Source organism: Necator americanus, chromosome II, assembly GCF_031761385.1.
Source record: "Necator americanus strain Aroian chromosome II, whole genome shotgun sequence".
Classification (NCBI taxonomy): Eukaryota; Metazoa; Nematoda; class Chromadorea; order Rhabditida; family Ancylostomatidae; genus Necator; species Necator americanus.
Window position 1 is genome coordinate 36,062,937 of NC_087372.1, and position 26,406 is coordinate 36,089,342.

At 39.0% G+C, this 26,406-nt stretch overlaps 5 protein-coding genes across 7 annotated transcripts; 3 read left to right on the top strand and 2 right to left on the bottom strand.

The window, feature by feature from the left end:
* Positions 1–950: 950 nt before the first annotated feature.
* Positions 951–6,610, bottom strand: RB195_020537 (uncharacterized protein; the record flags this gene model as incomplete). 2 transcript variants are annotated; one of them, XM_064188886.1, is made up of 7 exons in its annotated part: positions 951–1,079; positions 1,142–1,225; positions 1,294–1,341; positions 1,396–1,503; positions 1,657–1,725; positions 2,442–2,513; positions 6,602–6,610. In XM_064188886.1, the coding sequence occupies 7 exons, from the start codon at positions 6,608–6,610 to the stop codon at positions 951–953; spliced, it is 519 nt and encodes a 172-aa protein (XP_064044766.1). The 2 variants fall into 2 exon arrangements, with proteins under 2 accessions (XP_064044766.1, XP_064044767.1); XM_064188885.1 differs by lacking the exons at positions 2,442–2,513; positions 6,602–6,610.
* Positions 6,611–9,182: 2,572 nt separating this feature from the next.
* On the top strand, positions 9,183–10,121 carry RB195_020538 (uncharacterized protein; the record flags this gene model as incomplete). Its single annotated transcript, XM_064188887.1, has 5 exons — positions 9,183–9,245; positions 9,327–9,428; positions 9,697–9,780; positions 9,841–9,885; positions 9,966–10,121. The coding sequence occupies 5 exons, from the start codon at positions 9,183–9,185 to the stop codon at positions 10,119–10,121; spliced, it is 450 nt and encodes a 149-aa protein (XP_064044768.1).
* Positions 10,122–15,921: 5,800 nt separating this feature from the next.
* On the bottom strand, positions 15,922–18,728 carry RB195_020539 (uncharacterized protein; the record flags this gene model as incomplete). 2 transcript variants are annotated; one of them, XM_064188889.1, is made up of 7 exons in its annotated part: positions 15,922–16,119; positions 16,195–16,323; positions 16,963–17,070; positions 17,208–17,288; positions 17,922–17,985; positions 18,046–18,085; positions 18,716–18,728. In XM_064188889.1, 7 exons carry the CDS (start codon positions 18,726–18,728, stop codon positions 15,922–15,924), a joined length of 633 nt encoding a protein of 210 aa, XP_064044769.1. The 2 variants fall into 2 exon arrangements, with proteins under 2 accessions (XP_064044769.1, XP_064044770.1); XM_064188888.1 differs by lacking the exons at positions 17,922–17,985; positions 18,046–18,085; positions 18,716–18,728.
* A 228-nt stretch (positions 18,729–18,956) lies between these two features.
* Positions 18,957–19,633, top strand: RB195_020540 (uncharacterized protein; the record flags this gene model as incomplete). The annotated part of the gene is made up of 4 exons (XM_013437424.2): positions 18,957–19,034; positions 19,088–19,147; positions 19,206–19,301; positions 19,358–19,633. The coding sequence occupies 4 exons, from the start codon at positions 18,957–18,959 to the stop codon at positions 19,631–19,633; spliced, it is 510 nt and encodes a 169-aa protein (XP_013292878.2).
* A 1,185-nt stretch (positions 19,634–20,818) lies between these two features.
* Positions 20,819–21,109, top strand: RB195_020541 (uncharacterized protein; the record flags this gene model as incomplete). Its single annotated transcript, XM_064188890.1, has 1 exon — positions 20,819–21,109. One exon carries the CDS (start codon positions 20,819–20,821, stop codon positions 21,107–21,109), a length of 291 nt encoding a protein of 96 aa, XP_064044771.1.
* Between the last annotated feature and the right edge of the window lie 5,297 nt (positions 21,110–26,406).

The window sequence follows — 26,406 nt, forward strand, 5'->3', positions numbered from 1 at the left end:
ACCTCGAACCATTTCCAGGCCTTTGATAAAGAGGATTTTGTCGAAACTTCAGCCCAATAATAAAGTTTCACCAAAACCTCGTTGGCATAACAAGAAAACATAAATAGAGATACTTGGAAAGTTTAATTCAGAAGAAATTAGGAAATTAGATGAAAGAAACCCATCTGACGTCCTAGATTCTTCTGAAGAGAAATCATTTTCGGGTTAATTGGATATATTGTCGTTAGAGTGCCGAATGGGAGTTTTTCCTAACTACTCTCTGAAAATCCACAGCCAAAAAGACGAGTTTGGAAAAATGTCGAGGAAAGAGAACTCTCTTGAGCTTCCCTCTAGTTTGACAATGTGAAGAGTCATGAGAGGTGTAGCTTTTTTTATGGAAAACGTCAATCCCCAATGAAATACCACCAGTTTTATCGATTCCTTGGATTGATCGGGGAGAAGAGGATTGAGCAGAATGAAACTACCCTTATATTCCATAAATCCTTCTTTCTCGAGGTCATTGCGTCCGGATAACGGTCCTTGAAAACGAAAAAGTGTTATTCAGCTTGGAACGAACATTTTCTGCTGCACACATATAGAGGCGCCTCTTATGAGGACACTCAAGCAAGCTGTTCCGTTGAAATAATGTGAAAAAACACATGGAAAGGTCTAAATTGAAAGCGTGGTGTCCTATTCGTGGTAGGAAACACAGCTAACACATTCAGGAAGGAAATTCTTAGTGAAACTGTTCCCATGTGATGTTGATTCAGCGAGGAACAGTGAGGAAGAGTGAGAGTTTGAAAAAAATTATTCCTTTTTTGATTAGAAAGAAAATGAACTCTCCCTGGAGACAGATTTGCTAATTTTCCCGTCCCGTGGGCGAGTTTATCACTCCGTTTTAGTACTTGACAAGCAGAATGGAAAACCATATGAGTATCATATTTATTGAATGAATAAGTTATTCGAATAGTTTAACCACGGCGCTGAAGGCGACGGATCTTTCTGGCGGCACGGCGGAGATTTCTCTGATGGCGGCGAGCGTGCGCATGGCGTTTGCGTGCGGCACGGTGGCGGTTGCGGCGGAGGCGACGGTTGAAACGCTAAATTAGGCGTAATCGTGAATGTGATCGTGTACGGTACGGACGATTACTGTATTGCTTACTCTTCTGGCTCTTCTGGCAGCGGCACGTCTGCCACCTCGTCGTCTGCGGGCGGCACGTTTCACACGGGTGGACTCCTCGGTTTTCTGAATTAGGGAGGATGTATTCACAATCACGGGGAGAATTTCCTCAGAAAATAAAGTCAAGAGGTTACCTCAAGCTTGTCGGCCTCATCTTCTTCTTTCTCGAGAATGTTGGTGATCTGAAAAATGTGAAATTTAATTTATGGGTTAGGGAAATATTGTGGTTTTCCTACCAGATCTTTCTCTTCTTCATCGTCAATTGCAGCCAAAGCATCTTCCTCCTCTTTTCTGAGCTCACGGAGTTGGTTGAGGATTTCGAGACCGCTCTCGCTGAGCTCTTTCTAAACCATATACTGTAAGCGTTAGTAGACTAGGAGGTTTGTTTTTTGAGGACTTTTTTAAGAGCTAGAAAATCCTAATCCACGAGTTTGTGCAAATTTACGTAATTATACTAGGAAGGCGAATAAGAAGCACAGAAATAGTAAACCGCTAACCTTTTCCTCCTCGGCAAAAGCTAGAGCAGACACTGCCAGTAGGCCTATAGCCAGAAAAATTGCCTTCATCTGAAAAGAGAAAAATGATTTTGTGTATTTCTGAAAAGATATTTCTTGAACTTTCGAGCTTGTAGACACGGAGAGAAAAATTCTTTTCTGAAAGTATTCCAGAGATTTTATCTTCAAAAATCCGACTACAATTAATTTAAGGGTGAAAAATTCATTTTATGAAGCTATGATTGATAGGATTGGAGATTGATGGAAATGGGTTCCCGAATAGCTGGCCATCAAATGGAAGCGAATTTCTCAGATAATTTTTCAGAGAAGAAAAGTGTGGGAAGTTTCCTTTTTAGGCCTCTCAGGATTATTTAAGATGAAAACAGGTGCGAGAAAAATTGAATAGATCCATTCGAATCAAATTCGAATCCATTCGAACAAGGAGGAGCTAAATGTGCAACAGCTCGTAACTGCATTCGTATTTGTTTTCGAGGTGTTTTCTTATGAATCTTTTTTTTTTCAAAAGAAAAAAAAAACTCGCTCGGTGCTTTCCAAAAATATTGGTAGATCCAGGTGCGGAAAACTAAAATCAGGAAAGTAAGAAATAGAAAATCTTAGGATTTCTCACTAGACAAACTTGCCTGAACGAGAAAACGTTTGAACAACTTGACTATAACTTTAAAGGATACGGTGGACAACTTTAGAGGAGCGAAGGAGCTCGTTATGCTTTATGAGGGCAGTGTTTGAGCTTTTATAAGGCTATGCCAGCTAAAAAATCGGTACGGTACCTGAACAATCAGTGCCGTGTAGGTTTCGGAAGAACCTGTCCACGACCCACCACGAATCGTGCGAAATACGTCCTGTGATGCGATAACGCGTTTCGTAACACACACTGATCCGATCTACTACAGGATTTTTGAGCTTCTCTCGCTAATTTTGAGCATTTTTTTAGACAGAGGATTGCTCTAAAGTAATAAAATACACACAAAATAACATGCGCATTTATTTTTTTATTTGTTTATTCAATGTTATGCGAACAAGGGTGTGGAAAAAAGGGAAGCTTCTCTTCCTAAGTTTGAGCATTTTCTTTGGACAGAGGAATGCTCTAAAATAATAAAATACACACAAAATAACATGCGTATTTATTTATTTATTTATTTATTTATTCAATTTTATGCGAAAAAGGATGTTGAAAAGAGGAAGCTTCTCTCCCTAAGTTTGAGCATTTTCTTTGGACAGAGGAATGCTCTAAGATAATAAAATACATATAAAATAACATGTTTATTTATTTATTTGTTTATTCAATGTTATACGGAAAAGAATGTGGCAAGGACAAAAACGAAGCAAAATAAATAGATAAATAAATAAATAGGTAGTGAAAAAGCAGAAGACAGAGCCCAGAGAGCATTAGTGATCAGTTCGGTTTATGTTCAAAGTATATAAAAATACAGAAAAATACAGTTAACACAAATATGATAAATATTTTTAAAAAACAAATAAAATAAAACAGAATAAATAAAAAATAGATGGGTAGAAATGAAAAAAATAAAGATAAATGCAGCACACTATTGCTCAGAAAGCATGTAGTGTTGCTTTAAAATCAATTATAAAGCACTTGCCATTGCCGATCGCATTCGGCCTCATAATTTCCTTTGTATTGTTTCCATTATGGATAAAAATTCTTATATTTTTATTATTCCAAGACTGGGCGTCAGATTATTAAAGCAATTCTCACATATAACTGACTTCAATTATTGAAAAAAACGGTTTTTAAATCGTGGCGTAGAAAATAAAAAGAAAGAAAAAAAAGTGCAATAACCTTAAAAGTTCAGCATAGCATTGTGAAAATATTTTGAAGTAGTCCACCAGATGGGAGCACATAAAAAATTTATATTCTTTGGGTCGAAAGAGGTCAAGAGGAACGATAGGACCAGAGTTCTATATATTATCGGCTAAACTCACTAAAATCCATCATTTTCGTTGGAGCAGATGCGAGAAGAGCTAGAAGATTTTCCTGGAGACCTTGAACATGCGTACACGGAAATAAATTCTAGAAAAAATTATTCTTTTGGTGAAATTATTAAGTATAGTACAGATAGCATACGAATTATTTATCAAACGATTCCTCTATCGTTCGCCATCAATCGAACATCTCAGCCCTGGTGGTTAGGAAAGAATTCAGTGGATATGGCCGGTCGAATCATTTGTTTTGTTTAATTAAGGTTCTAGTGCTCAAATTACATTCTCTCGTATCCAGGTGGTTCTCTTTCAAAATTTAAAAATTCAACAGTGAAAAACTGGTTAGAGATGGATCGATGTTTTTTTCTCACTAGCAGCTTATCTGCTCATTCACTCATTCACCCATTCATCCACTCATTCACTGACTCATTCATTCATTCATTTATTTATTTATTCATTCATTCATTCATTCATTCATTCAATATCGTTCGTCCGTTCGCTCAATATCGTCTATGGTTTATCAAAAAAGACAAAAATAACTAAAAATATTGATTAAAATTTATTTTCTACTAAAAAATTTATAAGTGCGTTTAGTTTTTTTCTTTTGAACTCGTTACGATCTGGCGACCAATATCCTTTAAGAATCCTCCAATTTTTTTTTCCAAAAAGTTTATGGCTTACTGTAAATAATCATATTGTTTGTGAAAGCTTTTGGCAAAATCAAACTTTGCTACAAAAATAGTAAAGTATTGCTAAACTGCATCTATTTTTAATCCGTTTACGAATTAATTTTTAAATTATTTCATCATTACGTTCAAAAATTAAACCAGTCGCCATTCATTCATTCGTTCATTATATTTCATCGAGTTTTTTTTTCTGAATTTTTTATTCTCCAATGCGATGAAGAACAAAAAAAAATAAGTAGAGAGGGATTTAAAGGGATTATTATCATTAATCTTATTGCTATTATCAAAATCAATTAACTATGGAAGAATTACGACAACATCATCGTTTTCATTCATTTATTTACTTTGAAATGCGATCCAATAACAATTTCCGAGTGCTACAAAGCATTTTCCGAGTACATATACATTTTCCAGAAAATCTTATTCGAAATCCGAAAACATGTACTTAAGAAGGACATTTTTTGGTTAACGTTCTTCTTGTTTGCAATTTTTTCCTCATTAGAAATGTACATATACGTAGTCCTCCGTTACCAGTCCTTTAACTTTTCATCTTGTCATCTTAAACATGTTTTTGTTTCGTAGAGGTTCTTGTTGAACTCTTTAATTAGTTTTGAAAACTTAGTCTTTAAGAAAAGTCTTTAAAAAAATCATATTTTTTTAGTCCTCAAAGAAATCATATTCGAAATCCGAAAACATACTTAACCAGGACATTTTTTGGTTAATGTTCTTCTTGTTTGCAATTTTTTCTTCATGAGAAATTTACTACCGGTCCTTTAACTTTTCATCTTGTCATCTCAAACATGTTTTTGTTTCGTAGAGGTACTAACTGAACCCTTTAATTAGGTTTTCATATACGGGTTTTATGAGTTTCTTTAAAAATCGGTGAATAGCTTAGAAGAAATAATTTTTCTACTACCTTCAATAGTAATTGGAGAGATTTTCTTATCTGCTCTGTTTCCTGGATATAGGAAAAGAGCTGCGATGACTGTAGGCTGCAAAAAAATACATTATGTCGCTAAGAACGAATTGTGTTGATTATTTACTACTTATTTATTCAATTATTGCCATTATTATTATTATTATTATTATTATTGTTATTATTATTATTATTATTATTATTAAAGTAAAAGGATAAAGTCACTGGCGTATCAATCCACTTGGGGTGCGCCAACGCGTTTTGCTGGAATTCGTAATCGTTGAGGTTTTGGAACGCGCGTTGGCCTATACAATGACCTGAGGGGGTCAGGCGATGATCAAGTCAGTGTTTTTATCCTTCCAGACAAGTCTGGTACCAATTTATCGACCCCGGAGGGATGAAAGGCTTGGTTTGCACTAGGGCGGCTTCGAACCATCTACCATGTAGCTACAATGGACCTCTAACCGACTGCGCCACACCCGCCCCATTATTATTATTATTATTGTTATTATTATTATTGTTATTATTATTATTATTATGACTTTACCATTATTGAACATTTCTGAATGCCTGCTAGAAAGTTCCGGAAATTTTGCTCTGAAATACCCTGCGTTTATGAAATGCACTCCGCCCGTCAGTCATTCGCAAATAATTTTTATTCAGAAAATTTTAGGAATTCTCTCTGACATCGCTATTAATCGAAAATTCGTAACATTTTTGGTGAAAAATGTTTGTGATTGGATAAAAATTCAAGGGAGATGAATGTGGTTCTATAGTTTTTTTTTCTTTCCATTCATTTGTTGTGATTTGATGAACGGGTACAGTTGCGATGCGGCGCGACTGGCATGTTGCCAAGCCCGAAGAAACTATTAGAGAAATTTCGTTCAGTGCAAAAAAAAAAATGTTGTAATTACAGCTGAAACCGAGTAATTAAGAAAAAGTCTGAGGAAAATGTAGAACTTTTTTCGAAAAAAAAACTAGACTAAGGATTGTACGGCTTGATTACGTTAGGATTACTGTAGCACGAGGAAAATTCAATGATTTTACAGTCTGCCTGATAAAATGTTGTCAAGGAGGAAAAGGTGGGAACGAAATTTCCGGGTCATATGCTGCTGTTCCTGGGTGATGAGGCAACGCTGATCACTCTTGATCCCTAACCGAATTCTTCGATAGTAGATCAAAAACAGTGGATTTGATCGACAACGATCATCGACATCGATCCATAATTAAGTCCTATCACAATGTGTTGGTGTGTGTGTGTGTGATCATTAGGAAATATTTTCCCACTCGATCCAATCCAATGGATACGTTACGATCAGATTTTCAGTTTAATCTCCTATCAGTTCAGCATTCTTTACGCAATGCTATGATGATCTCTTCGACCCACCTTCAGCATTCGAACGGTATCCGTTCGATTCGTGGATTAACTACGGGGTTTTTTTTTCACATAGATAGAAAAATTTAAAAATGTCAACAAAGTCTCCAACATCTCTCCATTTATTAGTATTTATAAAAATTGTTCAGCATATTTGAGCCTGAATAATTTGCGGATAATAATAATGTAACATATATTGGGCCCATTTATAGCCACATCATCTTGATGTTCCACCTATAACCTAAAGGTAGATTCATTCTACAATAAATATACAGATTCTCTAAAATTATCCTTTCTACTCATTTTTCTATTCTATATTTATTATTATTCTTTTTCTCCAAGGAGAAAAAAAATTTGAGGTTTTTCGGATAACCGCTTATCCAGAGCTCTGCCATCTTGTTAGTTATAAATTTACAGTAAGAATTAGGACGAGTAGGTAAAAGAAATTTGAGATCTGCTTCTGGGTGATTTCATTTTTCTGTTCATATATTTTTATTTTATTTATTTTATTATTATTGTCTGTTCATATGTGCTCCAAGTCCGACGTGCTCATCAATTTTTACGTTATTACTACTATTTTTTACTGTTATCTTTTCATATATATCCATAGTCTGGCAGAGGTCCCATAGGGAATCGGAAAAGGCAGTCATTTCTCCAAGGATGACCGTTTCTTGGTCGCAAAAAAAAATCTAGGAGCTCACCGCTAACCTGAGTCATGTAGAGCTTGATTTCCTCTGGTTGAGGATAGAAATAGGGGTCACTTGTTTATGAATACGGTACCGTCGACGTTTGAGTCGTTAAGGGCTACGGGGAAAAATTGAGAAGGGAAAAAATATTACTCGCTCGGTGATTTCCAATAAATCAACTAATATGATGATTTTTAAACAATTTTCTCCATTACTTGCTCTGTTATATACTCTTTAACGGTTATACTAAATACTGTAGGATACGGTAGAATGTCGCCTGTATTCTTCTCAAGACCACCTCCACCACCGTAACCACCTATGCGGTTTACTAGAAATATTCACCACAATGATTAGTTCTATGTTGTTCTTTTCTAGCTTTTCTGGACTTTCCTCAAACTCACCACTGTCTGCTGGTAACTATTTACGTAAACACAAAACGTAAACATGACGTAAACAAGACGGAAAGAAGACACGTGTGCTCAACGATATCTCTCCTTGATGAAAATCACGTTATTGCGCCGTAGAGTTTCGAAGAGAAAATTTCGCATGTCCAAATTCGGAAAATCTTGTTTCGTTTACGTTTCGCGTGCATAGTGAGCGCGACAATTTTCTCTCCACGCGCTATTGTTTAGCGTGTTTAGCGGGATCACTATCTACGGCAGCGCGGGCCACTCGGCGAACCCGGGCGCCGTGATCAACAATAGCTTACGGGGGGTCCGGTAAGCGGCCGCCAACTTATCAGGTTTCGCGCATCGCGCCCGCAACGCATATATAAGGATCGGACCTCATCCACCTAACCAAGCTGCACCTGGCATTTCATTCTATTCAAGCACATCATCTGCTTTTCTTCTTTATTTATTTAAGAAATATTTTCTTAGAAGTATAAATATATATGTTTTAGAATTGTTTTTTGGGAAGCACATTTTAAAAAATATATTTTTCTGGTTTTGTTAAGGCAATTTCTGCTCCCAACGATTTCCACTTAAAGATTTTGTGAACAATTTCGTAAAGTATCCGAAATGAAAATTTCTAAGAAATAGAATGTTCCCAGGGAGAAAAAAATTGTTAGCGTAAATGTATGGTTAACAGCTTTAGGTACACAACATCCCATTTCCTATTTGTGTCCTAACGACGAAAAATCAATATATCGATCGGACACGGTTAATAACTCCACTGAAGATTCATAGATATGTTTAGAGATCTTAAGTGTATGAAGCGTGTGAACTAATGAGGACTCCGAAGATTTTCCACAAAATTTTCGATATGTTCGGAAATTTTTCACTGGAAGACGATGCGTAATTCTTAGTTTAAAGTTGTTTTCATGTAAAAAGATGTTCTGAGTTAAGAATTTAAGGAAATCTGCGCTTTTTGGAGAGTTTTTCTCAGGAAACCTGCAAAACATCTTTCCACGGTGCCCTCTACAGTCAGATTATAGGGCCAAGGAGAAATTTCTAGGAAAAATAGGCTTTGGACTTATCGCCACAGTATTCAGTTCTCCTCAAAACTGTTCATCCGGGATTAAACAAAATTAGAGAAAAAAGTTTAAAATAAATAATAATAATAATTTCGATTCCTCAGGAAACCATAGTTATCTGTACTGAATTTTATTGAAATACAAGAACAATGACAGAAACGATTTGAAGAAAAAAAGAAAATATCTGTAGAATTTTATGTCTGCTTATATATTCAGCTATTTGTTTGTGAATGAAAATATTTTCGTGACATTAGTTCGGCGGCATTTCTTTTTCACAAAGTTAAAAGAAATTGAAGCATAGTCGGAGTCAGTTTTCTGGAAGAATATAAATCACCTAGAGGTCGGAAATCCTCGCTCCTTCTCTCTACGCGCGATTCGTTTTGCTTTCAAACTGTCTCAGTACTCTTCTTCCACTCATATTCGATATCCTCAGATGAAGTACCTACTGGTTGCGTTCGGCTTGTTCGCCATTTCTACGCTTTCCTTTGCTGAAGAGGTAGTTTTTTTTTCTCCTGCAAAATATAATTCTATGAAAGCCATTCACCTGTAAGAAAATTCTTTATTCCCAAATGTTTAGATCTCCGAAACTGGACAAGAAGTTTTGAAGAAGATTAGAGCACTTAAGGAGGAGGAGAAACAACTTTTGGCGACTATTACCGATGAGGAGCAGAAGGATCTTGTAAGTTTTGCGCGCACACAGAGTCGATTTCAGACATCTTGGCCGTGGGCGGGTCTACATGCGGCGCGGCACGCAACGCGTATCTCTGCTAACTCGGGCTTTTTGAAGGAAGTGGAGGGCATTTTTCATGGGTTACTTCAAATTGATGAGATTTGCATGTTCTTTCCTGCAAATGTCTTTGCAAATTTTTGCCCAGGCCTTATAGCCGAGATTACCTAAAATGAAAGAATATGTAATTATTTTTCCTGAAATAATAAAACATGCCTAGGTCGAAGAGGCTCTAGACAAGCATGAAGAGACTGAGGACAATAAAGCTATTGCCACTCTGGAAAAGGAGCAGAAGGAGGAAGCCGTAAGCCCCGTACTAACATTTCTCTTCGAAGGAATCCAACCATAAAAGCATGAATTTCAGGAAGAGGAGCAGCACCCACGTGAGAAGCGCGCCGCTCACAAAGGAGTAAGTTTCCGCACGCATGATTTGGTGTTCTCGTAGGAATCCCTTGACGGGAAAGTAATCGAAGAATTCTCGCTTTCCAGAAGAGAAGACACGCTAAGGCCAAGGCTCGCCGTGCCCGTAAGCTTGGCGCGCACAAGAGACGTGCCCACGCTGCCCGACACCGTGCCAACCTTCGCCGCGCCCGACGCAACCACCGTATCAAGAAGATCCGTGCTCTCCAGAAGCGTCGCGGATAATTTTTTCTCCCTAAAGTATTTAATTATTGATGATCGTTAAGTAAATGTTGATCTTTTCATTTGTGTGGTGTTTGTAAACATATCAGAAGCAACGGGCAGGGAAATAGCACCACTAAACCAATTCAAAATGTGTGAGGCCGCAAAACCAGGGATGAGCGGTTCGACCGCAGTTCGTTCGTCTCGGTTTTTAGGATGCAATAAGTTGCAAGTTAACGAATCTGATGTTAAGTTAACGTGAATAGATATAATCCTCGCCTCCTTTTCTCCAAATCTTAAGGTTCCTAGGCTTTATTTCTTACCTTTTTCATTTCCACTTCTCTCTAGAAGTATCAAGGTGTTTTTTGACATATTTTTTCTCTTAGAAGGGTAGAGAAGAAAGAGAAAAGGAGAGAAAAGAGAAAATTTTGTTAATAATCCCACTCCCACAAGTTTTTTCCCATTTCCAGCTTTTTCTCATTCCACTTCTGTCCAGTAGGTTTAAAGTGCTTTTTAAGAATCTTTTTTGCTTTGAGAGAGAAAGGGATGAAACAAAAAAGGAAGAAAAAAGAAGGCAGAAAACCAAGAGCATCAAGTAAGAAAAATATTAGGTTTCTGAGGAACTGCTTCTCTGCGGTCCCCAACATTTAAATTCACAGTAACCCGGAATTTTCTCTGCCTCAAAAAAAATTCAACATTTTGGTGTCACATCGTTGGATGAAGGCTGGTGTTATATTATTGATTGGAATATCTTTTTTTATAGAATGAAAAATGAAAATGTCAGAAAGTTAGGAAACAAATTTATTTTATAACTTAATTCCACGAAAATCAGGCGACTAAAGGGATTTTACAAGAGATTTGTGACAAGAAAAAAAATCAGTTGAATCCACGAAAAGCTTCTAAAACCTAGCTTATTGAGTAACCTTCATTTATTGTTATTATTTTTTATTTTTTATTGTTTATTGTTATTCACTGGTCATTAGTAATCCATAGGTAACTTTCCAATGCATCACTGGTAAAGGAGTACAGTAAGTTCTAGAAGCAGCAAACTGTTTGCTGCTGTATCCCTCATACATAGTCTCTCTAAATCAGCGTTCAAACAGTAAATTAGGAAAACCACTTTAAAATCCTAACAAAAAACCCGTATTTTCCATAAATAACACCTGAGCCTCGCTCATTTTATTTCATCTCGTGCCTAGTTTGAAAGAGATTTTTCTGGAGGATTTTTACTGCGATAAAATTCCCCTTTTTCATTTGTCTTTTATTTTCACCGATGAATCATTCGGGTTATCACAAGGAAACTTCAAGATTTAGTCACTGCTGGCTTGTGAATGTGAAAAAAACGGAGAACGGAAAAAGCTCATTTTATCCTCATTCATTTTCCATCATTTCGGCATTCCCCAACAATTCGGGTGGGTGGATTTTTCCCAAGAGTTTGCTAATGTTGATGTTGGACGGAGGTGTACTCATTTTATCGCTATGCAATACAGTTTACAAGCGATACAGAATGGAAGGCGATTTTATGGTTTACGGATTGTAAAAGGGAAAGGTATTGTTCGCAGCACTTCAAAAATTCACGTCAGTTGACCCGAAAACCTCAACGCGCCGCAATTTGATTTAAAATTATCATGAAATTGGATTTTTTCACTATATTGAAGTCCGCTTGGCTACTATTCTTGAGAATTCTCTTTTATTATTTCTAAGATTAGTTTTTTTAAGAATATTTTTCTCGATTTTTTCTAGTTATTTCACTTCTTCATAATTGTTTCCATCCCATTCCATATCCATTCCCCATCGCATCCTACGCGTCTGCTATGTTCCATGGGTGCAAATCCACCCGAGAATCATTTATCAAGTGTTGCGAATATCGGATATCTGCAGGCTTCCACGTTGCGATTCAGTTCCGGGATACTTGATCCTGGTCAGTGTGACGGGGGGCGCTTTTGAATGCTGAAGCAGTGAGAGAAAAGCCAGAAACAACTAATGTGTCCTAATGATTAATAAAAAAAAATACCTGATCTGAATAAATCTATTAGCTGAGATGATAGCGAAAAAATAACATGCGCAATTTATAAATATTAAAATTAACAGAAAAAAAAACCTCGAAGCAGAGTTGATATGGAAGAATGTGAACTTGGAAGATTAGGTCAAGAATTTTGGAATTTTTTTCAGAATTTTTTTTAGAGTTCTTTTTAGAAAAAAAGAAAAAATAGAAGTTTCGAAAAAAGAAACTGACCAATCAAGCATAATATTGAAGTCTTGACATAGTGTCGATCGTGCAAAACACGAAATCTAAGAAATAGAGGCAAAAAACTCCAGAAAAATAGAAATATTCAATTTTAAAGGTAGAAACGCAGAGGAAAGCTGGGCGAGATCGAGAAACGTATGTAACTTCTCGAAAGACTTACCGGACGTTTTACCCGAGAACCGATTAGTTAGTAGATCACTGAGTTTGATCTGGATATGGCTAGTGACGGGCATTGATTCACTTCCACCTATTAAGCCATTAAACTCCCCGAAGAATAAATTAAGTTGTTGGAGTATTATGTACATTGTTATCACATCCAGGTACATTGTGTACAATTGGTACCTGGTAATTTGTTCTTGTAGTATCCCTTATTGCGATAGTTGTTGTAATGTTATCCCTTACTACCTACTTATTTGTTGCCATGTTATCCTTTATTACCTAGTTATTTGTTAGTACATCATAATCGACCTATAGTAAGGTTAATTAGTGACTCAGGGTTCGCGCAGAAATGGGCGGGGTTTTCCAAGGCGTATATAAGGGCGCGTCTGCGGTGCTAAGAGGTCAGTTGATCGTATAACCGAGCAAAGAGAGGTGGTTTTTCTGAGCTCTAGTGAGTGATCAAAGATAAGGCGAACAGCCTAGAATCAGTGAAGGAAGCTGAGAGGTCCTGAGTAGCGGAATCGATTGGTCGTCGAATAGCTGGTGTTACGGTGGGGGTCGCGCACAACATTTCGCAATAGCTAGGAGTAGCCAGGTTAGGATCAGCTAGTGATCTCACAGCCGCATTTATCCTGCATCACCAATCGGCATGAACCCTAGTATTTACGCTCGTGTTATTATTGATACTCATCTAATCACAGTGCATTACTATCGCCTCGTTAATCTCAGGAAGTTGCCTTAGATACTCAACCAGTTATTCTCCTTCACTTGCCATTAATTGTCATCGGTCATTTCGAATAAAGAATATATTATTCGACTGTGTGGATACTGAGAGCAACGGTCTATGCCGTGAATATTTTCCGTCGTGTATTCGTGTAATTGCTTGAATACAACCGCGCAGTAAGCACCCAGCTCTATCGTGAGGTACGGCGAGCTGTATTTAAGGTGAGACTTGTGGTCTGGAATCCCGGAGCACTGTCCAGTTTAGCGGCAATTTACGTTTACAAAGTATGTTTTTTTGTTAAATAAAGCTGAACATTGACGTTTACTTAACGGCTGAACACGGCTCAGTCATTCGTTCAGTCTGTCAGCAAACCCTTTAAAGTTTTACCTCAGTCACTTTTACCTGTGTACTTATTAGCAAACTTCCCTCTTTCATAGAATTTGCGAGCTGTTCTCCAACAAAGTCTCATGGATGTAACGTTTTATTTAATTGAAGAAAAAAGTGTGTTTTGAGGCCCGTATTCACTGTTCCAACTTGCATGATTATCGCGATGTGTTGTGATGATCAGTGAGTGAATACGGGACCTTTTGATGGCCACTGATCCGACTCACAATATCGTTCACCCTCATTTTGTTCTCTGGTTTTGTTTTTTTTTGTCTTTGGAGGTGAATCCTCGCGTGATCTTTAAACGATTTTTGTACACTTACTCCTTGTGAATTTCAATCGTTCTTTATTTTGGTTGGCTATAACGCGGTTGGAACGATCAGCTACGAGTGCACGGTCGAGGAAAGAACGAAACCGCCTGGGAGCCAACCAACCCTTTCATCACTCCGAGGTCGCCATGTTGATATCTGACTGGTCGACAAAAACACTGATTTAATAGATCGGCTAGCCTCCGCAAGTCATTGTATAGGTTAGACATGCGTTTGCAAATCTGAAGCGAATCTGAATTAGAGTGAACGCGGTTGCGCATCCCAAGCAGATTGTCGAACAGAATTGCACCTCGTTTACGGCATAGTAGATTATGGAAAGGCGGTGATTCCGTCCATTTCTTCCTAATTGCTATAAAAAACGTCCCGGAAGATGCGGCGCGTGCACAAGGCTGGCGCGCTCCAATCGAACCCGTTGTAGAAAATAGCGCGCCGGAACGCTCGAAGCCGTATCTTCCGAGCCGTTTTTTACGGCAATTAAGAGAAATCTGAGGAATCCACCCTTCTCTCCATAATCTAAGTTCTCGTGTACGAATACTCCACCTGAAATCCGTACCACCTCAAATTCGCGGGCTGATGCCTCTAATGGACAAAAAAGCATGGATTCGTTGTCCGAAGAGGCGAGAACTGGTTCCCAGTTCAGCTGTAGTATAGCTTAGTCAACGGTGATTGAGCATGAACGGAAATAAAATACGTGACAAGTGACAAGTCAATCTTTCTATCCATTTTTTCTAATTTCAAGAAAGTAAGTAGATTTTTTCATTTTCAAAAAGTAATTGCGTTATTACAACTGGATATGTAGTGATTTTTAAAAACAGTGATCAATTAAGAAGCAATTAGCCAGGTGAGAGACGAGAATAAACCTAGAAACTTCCAATAATCAGTTGTTTACCGGGAATTTTTCACAAAAAAAAAATAAAAGTGGACATTTTCTGTTACTCAAAAGCCCAGACATTTTCTGTTAGGTTACAAAAAAAAAAAGTTTTTTAGTGGTTAACTTAAGCGTTAATTCCGTTGTTATGCCTCGGTTAGGAACGAATGAGATGAGAGTGCATTGAAAGAGAGGAGTGCGTCAGACAGACAAATTATGATTGACGTTCGATTCACAGCGGACGCATCGCAGTCTTCGAGGTTCACATTATCGCCGATTTGTGCTCAAAAACATCAAAAAAGATTTGAAAAACAACAATTCTTAATTCTTAACAATAATTTTTTAAAAATCTCTGAAAAAATCTATGAAAGCAGTATTGTCAGATAGATTTTTCCTTCTTATAAGCGAAAAATTTGCTTCTGCTTCTGCAAATCTTTCTGAGAAATACACTTTTTTAATCTCCAAAATTTAACTTTGTTTTTCTCTTTTTTTTCTTCATTTTTTTTTGCGCCGATGTTTCACGAAATATATTCGAGGGCTCAGAACATTTGCCACTGCTGAAGGATATCCTTGAAATTAAAATCAATGATATAAAGATTTCAAGCCTAGTATTCGTTGTAGAAGTTTCGTTTAAGTCGTGCGAGCATCTCTACAGTATGCAAATAAATAATTATACAAGGCAATAAACAAGTAATTAACCAAGTAAACAGGATAGAGCTGTCCTCCAGAATATGAAGCATTTTTGATTCTTTACGATCGCATAAAAACTGGAAAATCACTTTCCTAAAGTGTTTAGAAACTTTCGCATTTTTCGGCTGATTCGTGACATGTCTTGAGAAATAATCAATACGTATTTAAAAAAAAATTGGGGTTAATTGAAAATATCACTCGCTTCCTCCAAAAATTCCGAGCTTCAAACATGTACTGGGGAATTCCATTGTAATTTTAAAGATTTTATTTGTCACATTATTTATTATTATTTTTGTTTTGTTTAATTTTCCTGCTGAAATTTTGACAGAAAACAAAAAAAAATATAGAACTCTATTTATTGCGATTTTCAGTAAAGCCATGTCTATCTTGCTATTGCTACACATAATTGTACAGTACACGGATCATTCCTTCTTGAGTTGGTCCTCACGCTTCGCGTCTGCGGCTCGCTTCCGTGACGCTGTGATTCTCGCACGTACGGCCGCACGATGTTGTCGCGCTTTCGCCTTACGTCGAGCGGCGGCCGCCGCGCGACGCTGCTTATTGCGTCGCGCGCGACGTGCTTTGGCGAGTGCTTGTCGGGCTTGACGAGCCTTGTTCGTCTGTAAAAAGAAATGTATTCTTTTAGGATGTGTAGGAAATATTTGATTTTTTTTCAAGGGAAAAATCGAGCTGACCTCACTGTCTGATGTTTTAGGTTTAAGTAGGGAGAAGAGGTCCAATGTCGGTGGGGTATCACGTTTCGGTCGAGCCACAGTTGCCGCTTTGAGATCCTTCACTTCGGCCTCGATCGCCATCGTTTCGACCTAAAGAAATAAAAAAAAATAAAATAAATAGCAAATATAAATATACGAATGTAAACAAAAATAAAAATAAAAAAAGTCACAAATATAAGCGTACAAATATAAACATGTTTATAAAAATCCCAAATATAAGTGTCTTTGGAGTTTTTATAAAAATAATAAAGTCGCTACGATCAGATGCATGGAACAATTCTTTGTAGATTCTTCTTTTTCGCTTTTTTATTCGGAGGAAGATTTTTTTATTGTTTACTAAAGGCGCTTTTCTCATAACTATTTTTTTTTTGTTAGTGGATATTTTTTTACTTCAACAAAAGATTAATTGAATATCTCTAGCCTCTTTTTTCCAAACAGAAATTATCGATAATAACGCTTTTTCAAATATTTAAGCAAGATTTTTCTTTTCAAATTTTTATCCTTTATTTGTTTCAATTTATATTTTATTTGTTTTTTATTTAGACAAGAAGGAATATACTCAAAAATTCTGCAAAAAGCTTTCAAATGTATGGTTAAATCAAAATTGGTTGATAAGGTAAACTATATGACTAAGATGCAATTTTTCAATCTTTAAAAATTTTCCCTCTCACTTTAAGCCTAAAGTAAGTAAACAATGAATTAGATGTATGAGTTTTTCATTAAACCAACCAAGTCCCGTTCTTCCTTCTCCGAAATTTTTTCAAGCTCTTTCTTTCCCTGCTCTCGAAGCTCTGTCACCTTTTTCAGGATTTGTTTCGACTCATCGTTCAGCTCTGCCTGAAAAATCACAGAGGTTTCGGAGAGAAACCGATTCATTCATTTGAATGTTTCCATCTGTTTTAAGTGATTATCGATTTTTCCGGAAATAAAATTGATTCTTCTTGTGCAACTACGAATAGGTAATTGTCCCGTACCTTAACTACTCCTTCCTCATCTGCTGATATTTGGGCGAGAAACGGTAGTATGGCGCATACTGTACACAATAAGATACGCATCTGAAGAGAGATATATTAACGAAGTATATTATATTAATATATTTGAATATTTCTTCATTTTTTAATGATATTTTTATCGGTGTCTACAGCATCCACTCGAAAAATTCCTTCAAGAGTTGAGTTAAAAAAGACTAGATTAAAGAAGGAAAAGAGAAATTCAGTGGGGTTAGATGTTTTTCCTTTTGAAAAGAAGATAAAAAAGTAAACTTCAAAAAACTGGGCAGGAAAAAGGCAATGGAGCGGATATCTATCATACATGCCAGATATAGATGAATATGCATCCAGAAAATACCCGCTGTCGTAAAATTTTGGGTTTTCTTTTGTGGGAATTTCTAAAAGGAGTTTTCCAAATATCTAGTGAAGTTGTAAATTAAAAAAAAGTTTTTACGCATTTTTTTGTGAAAAATCGGAAAAATCTATACTCGATGCTTTTAGCCTGGAAAACATGCAAAAATTCCCAATTGCGTAGCTGACTTGGTGAAGCATTCGTGAAAGTAGCAAAATTTCGCGTGAACAATTTTCCTTGTTCATTCTTTTTTTTTCTTTTGAAAAAATTTGCATTTACACTGAGACTATGAGAATCGAATAAAGTGAGTGAATAAAGTGAAGAACTATGTAAAACTCAAAAATCACCTTAAGGAAAGAGCGACACCGGTTGGGATTGGATCTACGAGCGAATAGTCGCTCCTTAAGTACACTAAGAGAAGATCTGGTACACGTGATACTGAAATTCTCGTCGCTAACAAAGCGAACTTACGAAGATGGCGCTGCCTGGATCGACGACGATCCACGGAGAACTTCATACGTCGGTTAGCGATGCGATTCCCCGACTAACTATAAAAGAAGCGGATTTTTATGGCTAATACCTCCGCATCCGCATAGCTCAAACCGTAAATATTCATAGGTTTTTTTTTTGTGATGAAGTATGCTTTGTTTTTGTTGGAAACCTGCTAGAAAAATAATAAAAAATTATTTTGCGTCTCTTCCGTGCCAAAAATTATTTTATGACATTGTTCATATGTTCCAAGGGGATCACTATCGCTCAAAAATTGAAAAATGTGCCAGCTGTGGGCCTTGATTGAAAAGAAACATAGCCACTAATTTTGAAGCTAGCTCTACATTCTAAGGAATTTTTATATGGAGAATTTTTTTTTTCTGTTTATACTCAATCGTAATCCAAGTCGAAATCCATAGGCTCACGTTTTGAGTACGCTAGAGACTGACTTCTATACATAGCTAACACTCGTCTATCCCCACTAAAAGAAACAAGGTAACAAGTAACTGTGGCTACTGCCTCCTATACATGTCGCTTGTACTCGCTTATGTCGCTCACATTCACAGGCGATCGTTAACTGTTTGGACGAGCCATCGTTTTGCTCACTAGGCAGAGAGATCCAACCGGAGAAAGAAGTGTATTTAAAACTTACAGTACGTCTCCATGGGACACATTTCTTATCGCACAATGAACAGCAGAGTTTGTCGCTTATGTACGCTGTCGCTCGCGTCGCTCTCTTCGAGCCGCTAAATTCTCATTTCCTTTTCATTTTTTTCTGTCGAGATTTCTTTCTCAATGCCTTTTATCTACAATTGGTACATGTTCAATCGTAGTTCAGTGTTTTCGGATGAAATCTGTGAAAAAAATCAATAAAGCACACCAACACTTTCCAGATGCGACTGTTACTTGTTGCGCTCGGGTTATTTGTTGTTTACGTGGCTGCACAGGATGAAGCAGCTGCGGAAGTGAAGGTAAGGGAGTTGCGAAATTCTCACGAATCACTTATTTTGAAACTGTCTTTTAGGTTGAAAACAACGAGGACGATGCCGGTACCGAACTTCAACTTGAAACTGAAAAAGACTTGGTGGGACCTTTGAGTGAAGCTCACTTGTTCGTGTAAAAAAGTAAAAGTACGGTTACAGACAATTGGCCAAGGTGGTTCCGCTTTGGAGCGATCGAAACGAGCTGCCGACTTGTTCGCGGTTCTGAAACCTAAAAAAGCGGCCAGGAAGCATAGGGTGAGGAGAAATTGGACTATGAAGGAGCCGTCGTAGACATTTAACCGTGGTTTCAGAGAGGAGCTGCTGCCGCTCGCCGTAATCGTCGCCGTCTCAGCCGTCTTCGTCGTAATCACCGACTCCGTCACCGACGCAACCAGAAACGTGCAGCTCGTCGCCGCGCCAACATTCGACGACGTTTCGCCAAGGGACTCCGTCGTGCGCACGCGAAACGCACCAGGCACGCTAAGCGTGCGCGCCGTGCTCGTAAGAATTCTGCTGCGAAGAAGGCTGCAGCGAAGAAGGCGGAGACCGCAAGCGCCGCCGCCACTACCCCAGCTCCCGTTGTTTAGGACAGCATCTCTTAATTTATTATACTCCAGGCGATCAATAAACAATAAACGTTCAGTTCAAGCATTCTGTCTTCATCTGATTTGGTATTTACAAGATGTACAACACGTAGGTAAGAACGGTTTCACTGTATGCAAAGGTGCATCAAAAATAAAACAAGAAAAAAAACAGATGTTTGTGTCCCATAGATTGTTTGAAAAGAACATCTAAGGAAGAAGGTGTCGCTTTCACTCCTCTTTCAGAAACAGTTCGACAGTTTTTAAGAAATATTTGGTGACTAAGAAGAAGTTTATATACGTATTTTTTATTTTCACCATTTCTATAGGACTTTCCCTACATTGATTTCTGGGTGGGTGTAGCGTAGTCGGCAAGAGCTTCGGCTGCGACAGCGCGATCGATCGATGGTTACAGACCATCGCAGTGCCAACCAAACAATCCACTCCTCTGTTGTGGGTAAATTGATAGTAGACCTAGTTTTTTTATCCTTCAAACAAGTTGTTTGTTGTAAGGTTCACATGTTTTCATATACCTTGAATGATCCTGAATAGAAGTGAAAAGTGCAGGCACAACTCCATAGGGATTGATCAGCGGTCATTTGACGCTTTTATCCTTTATTCGTGTGAAATCTCCTGAATGTCTGATTTTGTTGATGGAGCCAGAATGTTTCATGCAGTCATTAGAACCACAACGTCTGATTTCGTCAGTGGTCCCAATATTGATCGCGTATAAGGGCACCTATGCGCGCTCCAGTTCAGAAATCGATGACGGTTGCTGGTTTGGTAAAGCAATCAAATTTGCACCCTCCAGGGGAATTGCGTGGTTGTCCTGCCGATAATTATGGATGAAGGATAAAGGACAAGAAGTCTGGCGTAAAATCAATCCGCCTAGGATGCGCCTATGCGGTCACTTTAATTCAGAATCGTTTGAGGTTCACGAACGTGTAATTGGCCCATACAATGACTTGCGCGCGTTAGCCAATGTGTCAAAACAGTGTTTTTATCCTCCCTGACAAGTCTATTGCCAACTTCGACTCCGAATGGATGAAGGGTTTGGTTGGCACTAGGGCGGAGTGTTGCACGCTATGGAGATGCGGATAGGATAGGTGGACGATAAGTGTAACGCTAAACGACAAAGTATTCAACGACACTGTACGCTCCATCTTCTGCGTCGTCTCGATAATTGAGAAGATGAAAGAGGCGCGACTGAGATGGTTTGGTCACGTCTTACAGCGAGAGGAAAATTCTGTTGCCAAAACCGCTCTAAAGCTCGACGTTTCAGGCGTGATGCCGCGCGAAAGGCCAAAGACTCGCTATTTGGAAAGTGTAAAGCTGGATATGATAGATGCACGTTTCTGTACGGCTGATGCAATGGATAGAACCAAATGGAAGACAAGAAGCAGAAAGGCGGACTGCAGCAACGCGGGACAAACGCTAGAAAGTAGAAGAAGAAGAAGGAATGAAGGGTTTGGTTGGCATTAAGGCGGATTCGAACCTCTGGTCAATCACACAGACACAGCGTAATCCTTTACCGACTGCACCACACAGCTCCGCATCACCGATAGTAGTGTTAGAGATCGACGAGGATCATTTCATCTTGCCGCTATACTGTCTTAGTGAAGTATAGGCTGCCGACGGCTCCTTGTGGACCTGTGAACCTCTCCTTGTTCCTGTGAACGTCCATTTCTCCGAACAATCACTTTGCGCCTGAAAACTCAACATTTTTCTAAATATATACATAAAAAAAATAAGCGCCTATTAAGGATCATCTCGGGAAAATCTTCCGTTCTCGCTCTTCCGCGTCTGTTCCAAACTACTGTTTTTTGATGAGCTGTACACGATGTTGTGAAATAATTCTATTGGGTGACGTTTCGGCAAAATCGCAGTCTTCAGAGCATGAAATGGGCGATCTAATTCACAACTTAAAGGCATCGCGCAGCGAATCTGGGATTTCAGGTGAAGAGTTCCTATACGGGGTCGTATGGAAGGGAGGGTGATTGCGCCCATTTCTTCCTAATTGTCGTGAAAAACGGCTGGCTGCGTTTTTCACGACAATTAGGAAGATGCGTGGCTGGCTCCGGTCGAACTCCTTATAGAAAATAGCGCGCCGGAATGCTCGAAGTCGTATGTTCAGGGCCGTTTTTTTACGGCAACTGGGAGGAAATAGACAGAATCACCCTACTCTCCATAATGTACGACTCCGTATAGGCATAATATGCCTGAGACCCGCACCACACCAGATTCGTGGAGTGATGCCTTTAAACGACCAAACCTCTCCACAACTAAACACGGTGCTATCTTCGTTTGAAATTCCAGTGACATTACTTGTATTTCCCACTGGTATAAGTTTTATAAAAGGGTTTTAAAGCGTAAACGTAAGTAAGTTAAACAAATTAGAGAATAATAATGCATAAAATGAGATTGAAGAAGATGTAGGGTGACTTGAAGGTGTTCGGACGACGACACGTCATCAAATTGTCATCAAGTCCCTGATCAAAAGAAGCAGATTTGCAATTAGCGGATTCAGGAAGATTTTTCGTTTTGCATCTACGATCTGAGGGACAAATCAGCTCCATCTACATTGTGTACACGTCATGACGGTTGGAGAAAAAAGTTGCTGATGAGATCTGTGACTGAGCGGTGTTCTGCTAATTACTGTAGCAGAAAAAAACACCAGATACACTCAGATCCAGGCGTTCGATTTAGCTGATCCAATCTACGATAAGTGTCTGTTGATTGAAGAACTCGATTTCATTCGAATAGAATGCACCTGTAATTTTGCAACAAAAGGTGTCATTTTTTTAAACAAAGAGAACTTTTTCTAGCGTACAATAGACATCATATTAGGCTGGACGGAAAGTTTTGTCACCCATTTTTCGAAATTTCCAGAACTTTCCATTTTTGGGCGGAAAACATGTTGCACCATGTTGTAGTCGTAAAAAATTCTCGAAGTTTCTCCACAACGGGGATGTATGGCCGGGGTCCTTCCTTAACTTCAATCACGATAGCAATTACGTAAGAACATCTTCGAGCTATCATGTTCTGTGAATGGCGTGGCGGCAGTAGAGCAAAGGCAGCACCCCAACATTAACAGCAGATTGGGCGAGGGTACCACCACGATCAGGACCATCAAGCGCTGGTTCGCTTCGCAAGCAGAGACACCGATTTCGAAGACAACTCCCTGTCGGGACGCCCCCACACTGTCGAAGACTCCGCCATTCTCGACGCTGTCAAAGAGGATCCGGAGATCAACTCTCGCAGTCTTGCGGAGAGACTTGGGTGTAGCCATTCAATAGCCGTCAGTCGTCTCCAGGCCGTCGGCTACAGAAAAGTGCTGGCTCGTTGAGTCCCTCACACTTTAGCGGATGGTATCCGGTTTACCCTGGTATCCATCTGTCAATCTCTCCTTCTTCATCCGCATCGAAAGGAGTTGCTGGAAGATCTTATTACTGGAGGCGAGAGGTGAGTCCTCCGCGAATCTAACGCGCATCGTTCCGTGTGGCTCCCTCGAAGAGAAGACTCGCCGACGCAAACTAAATCTTACCCCCATCCTCCAAGAAGTGTCTGCTTCGTTGCTTCTGGGATTCGAAGGTAACGCTGTTTTATGAGCTACTTCCACAAGGCCACACCGTCACCGGTTCCATATACGCTAGTCAACAGTCAGTCAGAAGCTCCCATCAGACGTTTGGGAAAAACGGCCGAGACGAGTTTCGGTGCACCTCTTCAACGATAACGCTAGGCCTCATGTAGCTAAGGAGAACCATGAAAAACTGAAGGAGTTAAGGTGGGACTCGGTGCCCCATCGTCCCTATTCTCCCCACTTTGATCTTTCAGACAACCACTCATTCCGACCCCTCAAGGCTTTGTTCACCAAGTTTGAAGAAGTCGAATGGGCGATCAGCGACTTCTTGGACTCCCAGTCTCCCCATTTCTGGGAGAAAGGGATCGCTGACGAGCCCCTTAGGTGGGACACTGTTGTAATTGATAATGGTGAATATATTATAGATTAATTTCCATTGAAAGCTGAGTGAAAAAAATAAAGCAGGAAAAATGACAAAAGGTGACAAGACTTTCTGTCCAGCCTAATATATAAGTAAATAATAGACTTGATTGATATAAATAATGAATTTTTTAAGTAATAGATATTTTAATTTTAATACAATATAAGTAATTAAATCATAGGCATAATGTAGTATAACACAAAAAAATTGTGGGAAATGATATCCAACGTATTCCACGTAAACATTTATTCATTCCATGACACTGACTGAAAGATGAGATCAGGGCAAAAAGAAAAAAAAAAGAAGTAGAAGGAATGTCTTGCGGAATCTTGTCTACATCCCCTCTATTTCTTTCCTTTTTCTCTCCTCAGATTCAGACAAAGAAAGATGCAGCGTGATGACAAATCGCACACTTCAATTTTGGTTCTTTTTGATTCTGGCCTCCGTTGCTATTTTGAGATGATACGATCGGGAGATTCCCAAGAATTCAGCAAGTTCACGTGAAGTGGAACAGATTTTATCGTTCTTACTGCCAACCACATGCTTTTCGGAGCCATGCTGCCGCTCAACGAACTCCACAAAAACTCCGCTGTTGTTTTTGCTGCGGTAGCGTACGGCCCTCATCTACCGCAATCGTTCAATAGTAATATAGTAATTTTCATGCGAGGATTCATAGATACCGTTTAATTGCCGGAATAATTCAAAAAAAATCATTTTAAGAGCGAGGAAGGAAGCGATGGCAAGGATGACAGTAGTTATGAGAAGACACAGGATCCCTGGCTTAAAGCCATCACCCCACAAATCTGAGGTGGATTTCAGGTGGAGTATTCGTATACGAGATCGTAGATTGGAGAGGTGGGTGATTCCGTCCATTTCTTCCTAATTGCCGTGAAAAATGGCCCGGACGATACAGCTTCGAGCGATCCGGCGCGCTATTTTCCACAACGAGTTCGATTGGAGCGCGCCAACCCTGAGCACGCGTAGCATCTTCCGGACCGTTTTTTTTACAGCAATTAGGAAGAAATGGACGGAATCACCCTTCTCTCCATAATCTACGATCTCGTATACGAATACTTCACCTGAAATCCGTACCACCTCATATTCGTGGGCTGATGCCTTTAGAAGTGTTTGCGTTCGGAAATTTTGCCGGCGAAAGGAAAAGTTTTTCGCCAGTACCAGATATGTTCCGAAAAAGAAAAATACCTTTCTGGAAACGAATCCTGTACTAAAATTCACACCAACATCTGTAATCGGATATAATCCCTGATTTATGTTCTGCTCCGTTGATCGCCCGCATCACCACCATTTGAAGCATATTCCGGATGCTGCAAACACTTAGAGACAGTGAGTTTTCGCGGAAAAAGGAGAAAATTCCAAATAAACCAAAAGTTATTTGTTAGCTTAGATGTTTTTCTAATTGTTAGTGAAGAGATCGCTTAGAAATATGACTTCATACGTTTTTTTTAAGGATTTAATTCGTTATTTTTTGGGACAGTACGCTTTTTTTTCGTGTCTCATCCAATGATTATATTTATTGATCTATTTATTTATCTGTTTACTAATCGCAACAGTGTCACAGGACAGTGGAACGAGAAATTGTCAATGCCCCAACGTAATAGAACGATAATAGTGAGTAATTTTAACCCAATACTCACTCCAGTATTTACTGGAACACATACCACCACGGGTTCATACTTCACCGTTTCTTGTCCCCTATTATAGGAACATATAGGGTAGGTGCAGCAGCGCAGGTGGTAGGAGGTTCCGCTGTTCGTACTGAACGCTTCGTCGATGGTTTGAAACCGCTCCAGAGCCAACTAGTCCTTTCATCCCCACGGGGTGATCGATAAATTCATCCCAGACTTGCCTGGGTGGATAAAAACACTGACTGCGCCTCACAGGTCATTGTAAATGGCTAGTTTCACGTTCGTGAACCTCAAACGATCCCTGATTAAAGGGAGAACGCGGTGGCGTATCTCAAGTGGATTGATTAACGCTAGACACTTTATCCTTTAATCCTTATCCTTAGCTTTTATGATTTTAATGATCTATGATTTTTTTTAAAATCTATAATCTTTATGATTCAATTTAATTATATTTGATTTAATTTATAATATTTAATTTATTTAATCTTTATAATCTTTTACGATTTTTTTAATGATGTGTACGAAGAATGGAGCAGAATGCTGTTATATATGTATGCGTTCAGAGCTACAAATCATATTCACGTGAAAACTCGTCCACATAGCCTCGAATTAAGGCAGTTGATCACATTCTGAGATCTTGAAGGGATCACCTCACGAATCTGGGGTGGTACGGATTTCAAGTGGAGAGTTCCTAGACGGGGTTGTAGATTATGGAGAGGAAGGTGATTCCGTCCATTTCTTCCTAATTGCCGTAAAAAACGGCCCGGAAGATGCGGCACGTGCACAGGGCTGGTGCGCTCCAATCGAACTCCTCGTAGAAAATAGCGCGCCGGGATGCTCGAAGCCGTATTTTCCGAGCCGTTTTTACGGTAATTAGGAAGAAATGAACGGAATCACCCTTCTCTCCATAATCTATGGCATAACCCACCTAAACCCGCACCGTCCCACATTTTTGGGGAGAAGCCCTTAAATTCGTTAACGCGTTAAAGGAGTTTCCTGTAGGTATTGGTTCTAGCCTAGCTAGGCTATAAAAATCGTGGAAAATCCCCCGGACTGCGTTATCGCCTTGCGCGCTCTTTGTTCCAAACATGAACCTGAACAATGCAGATACGGTGAAGTCCCATCGTTCACC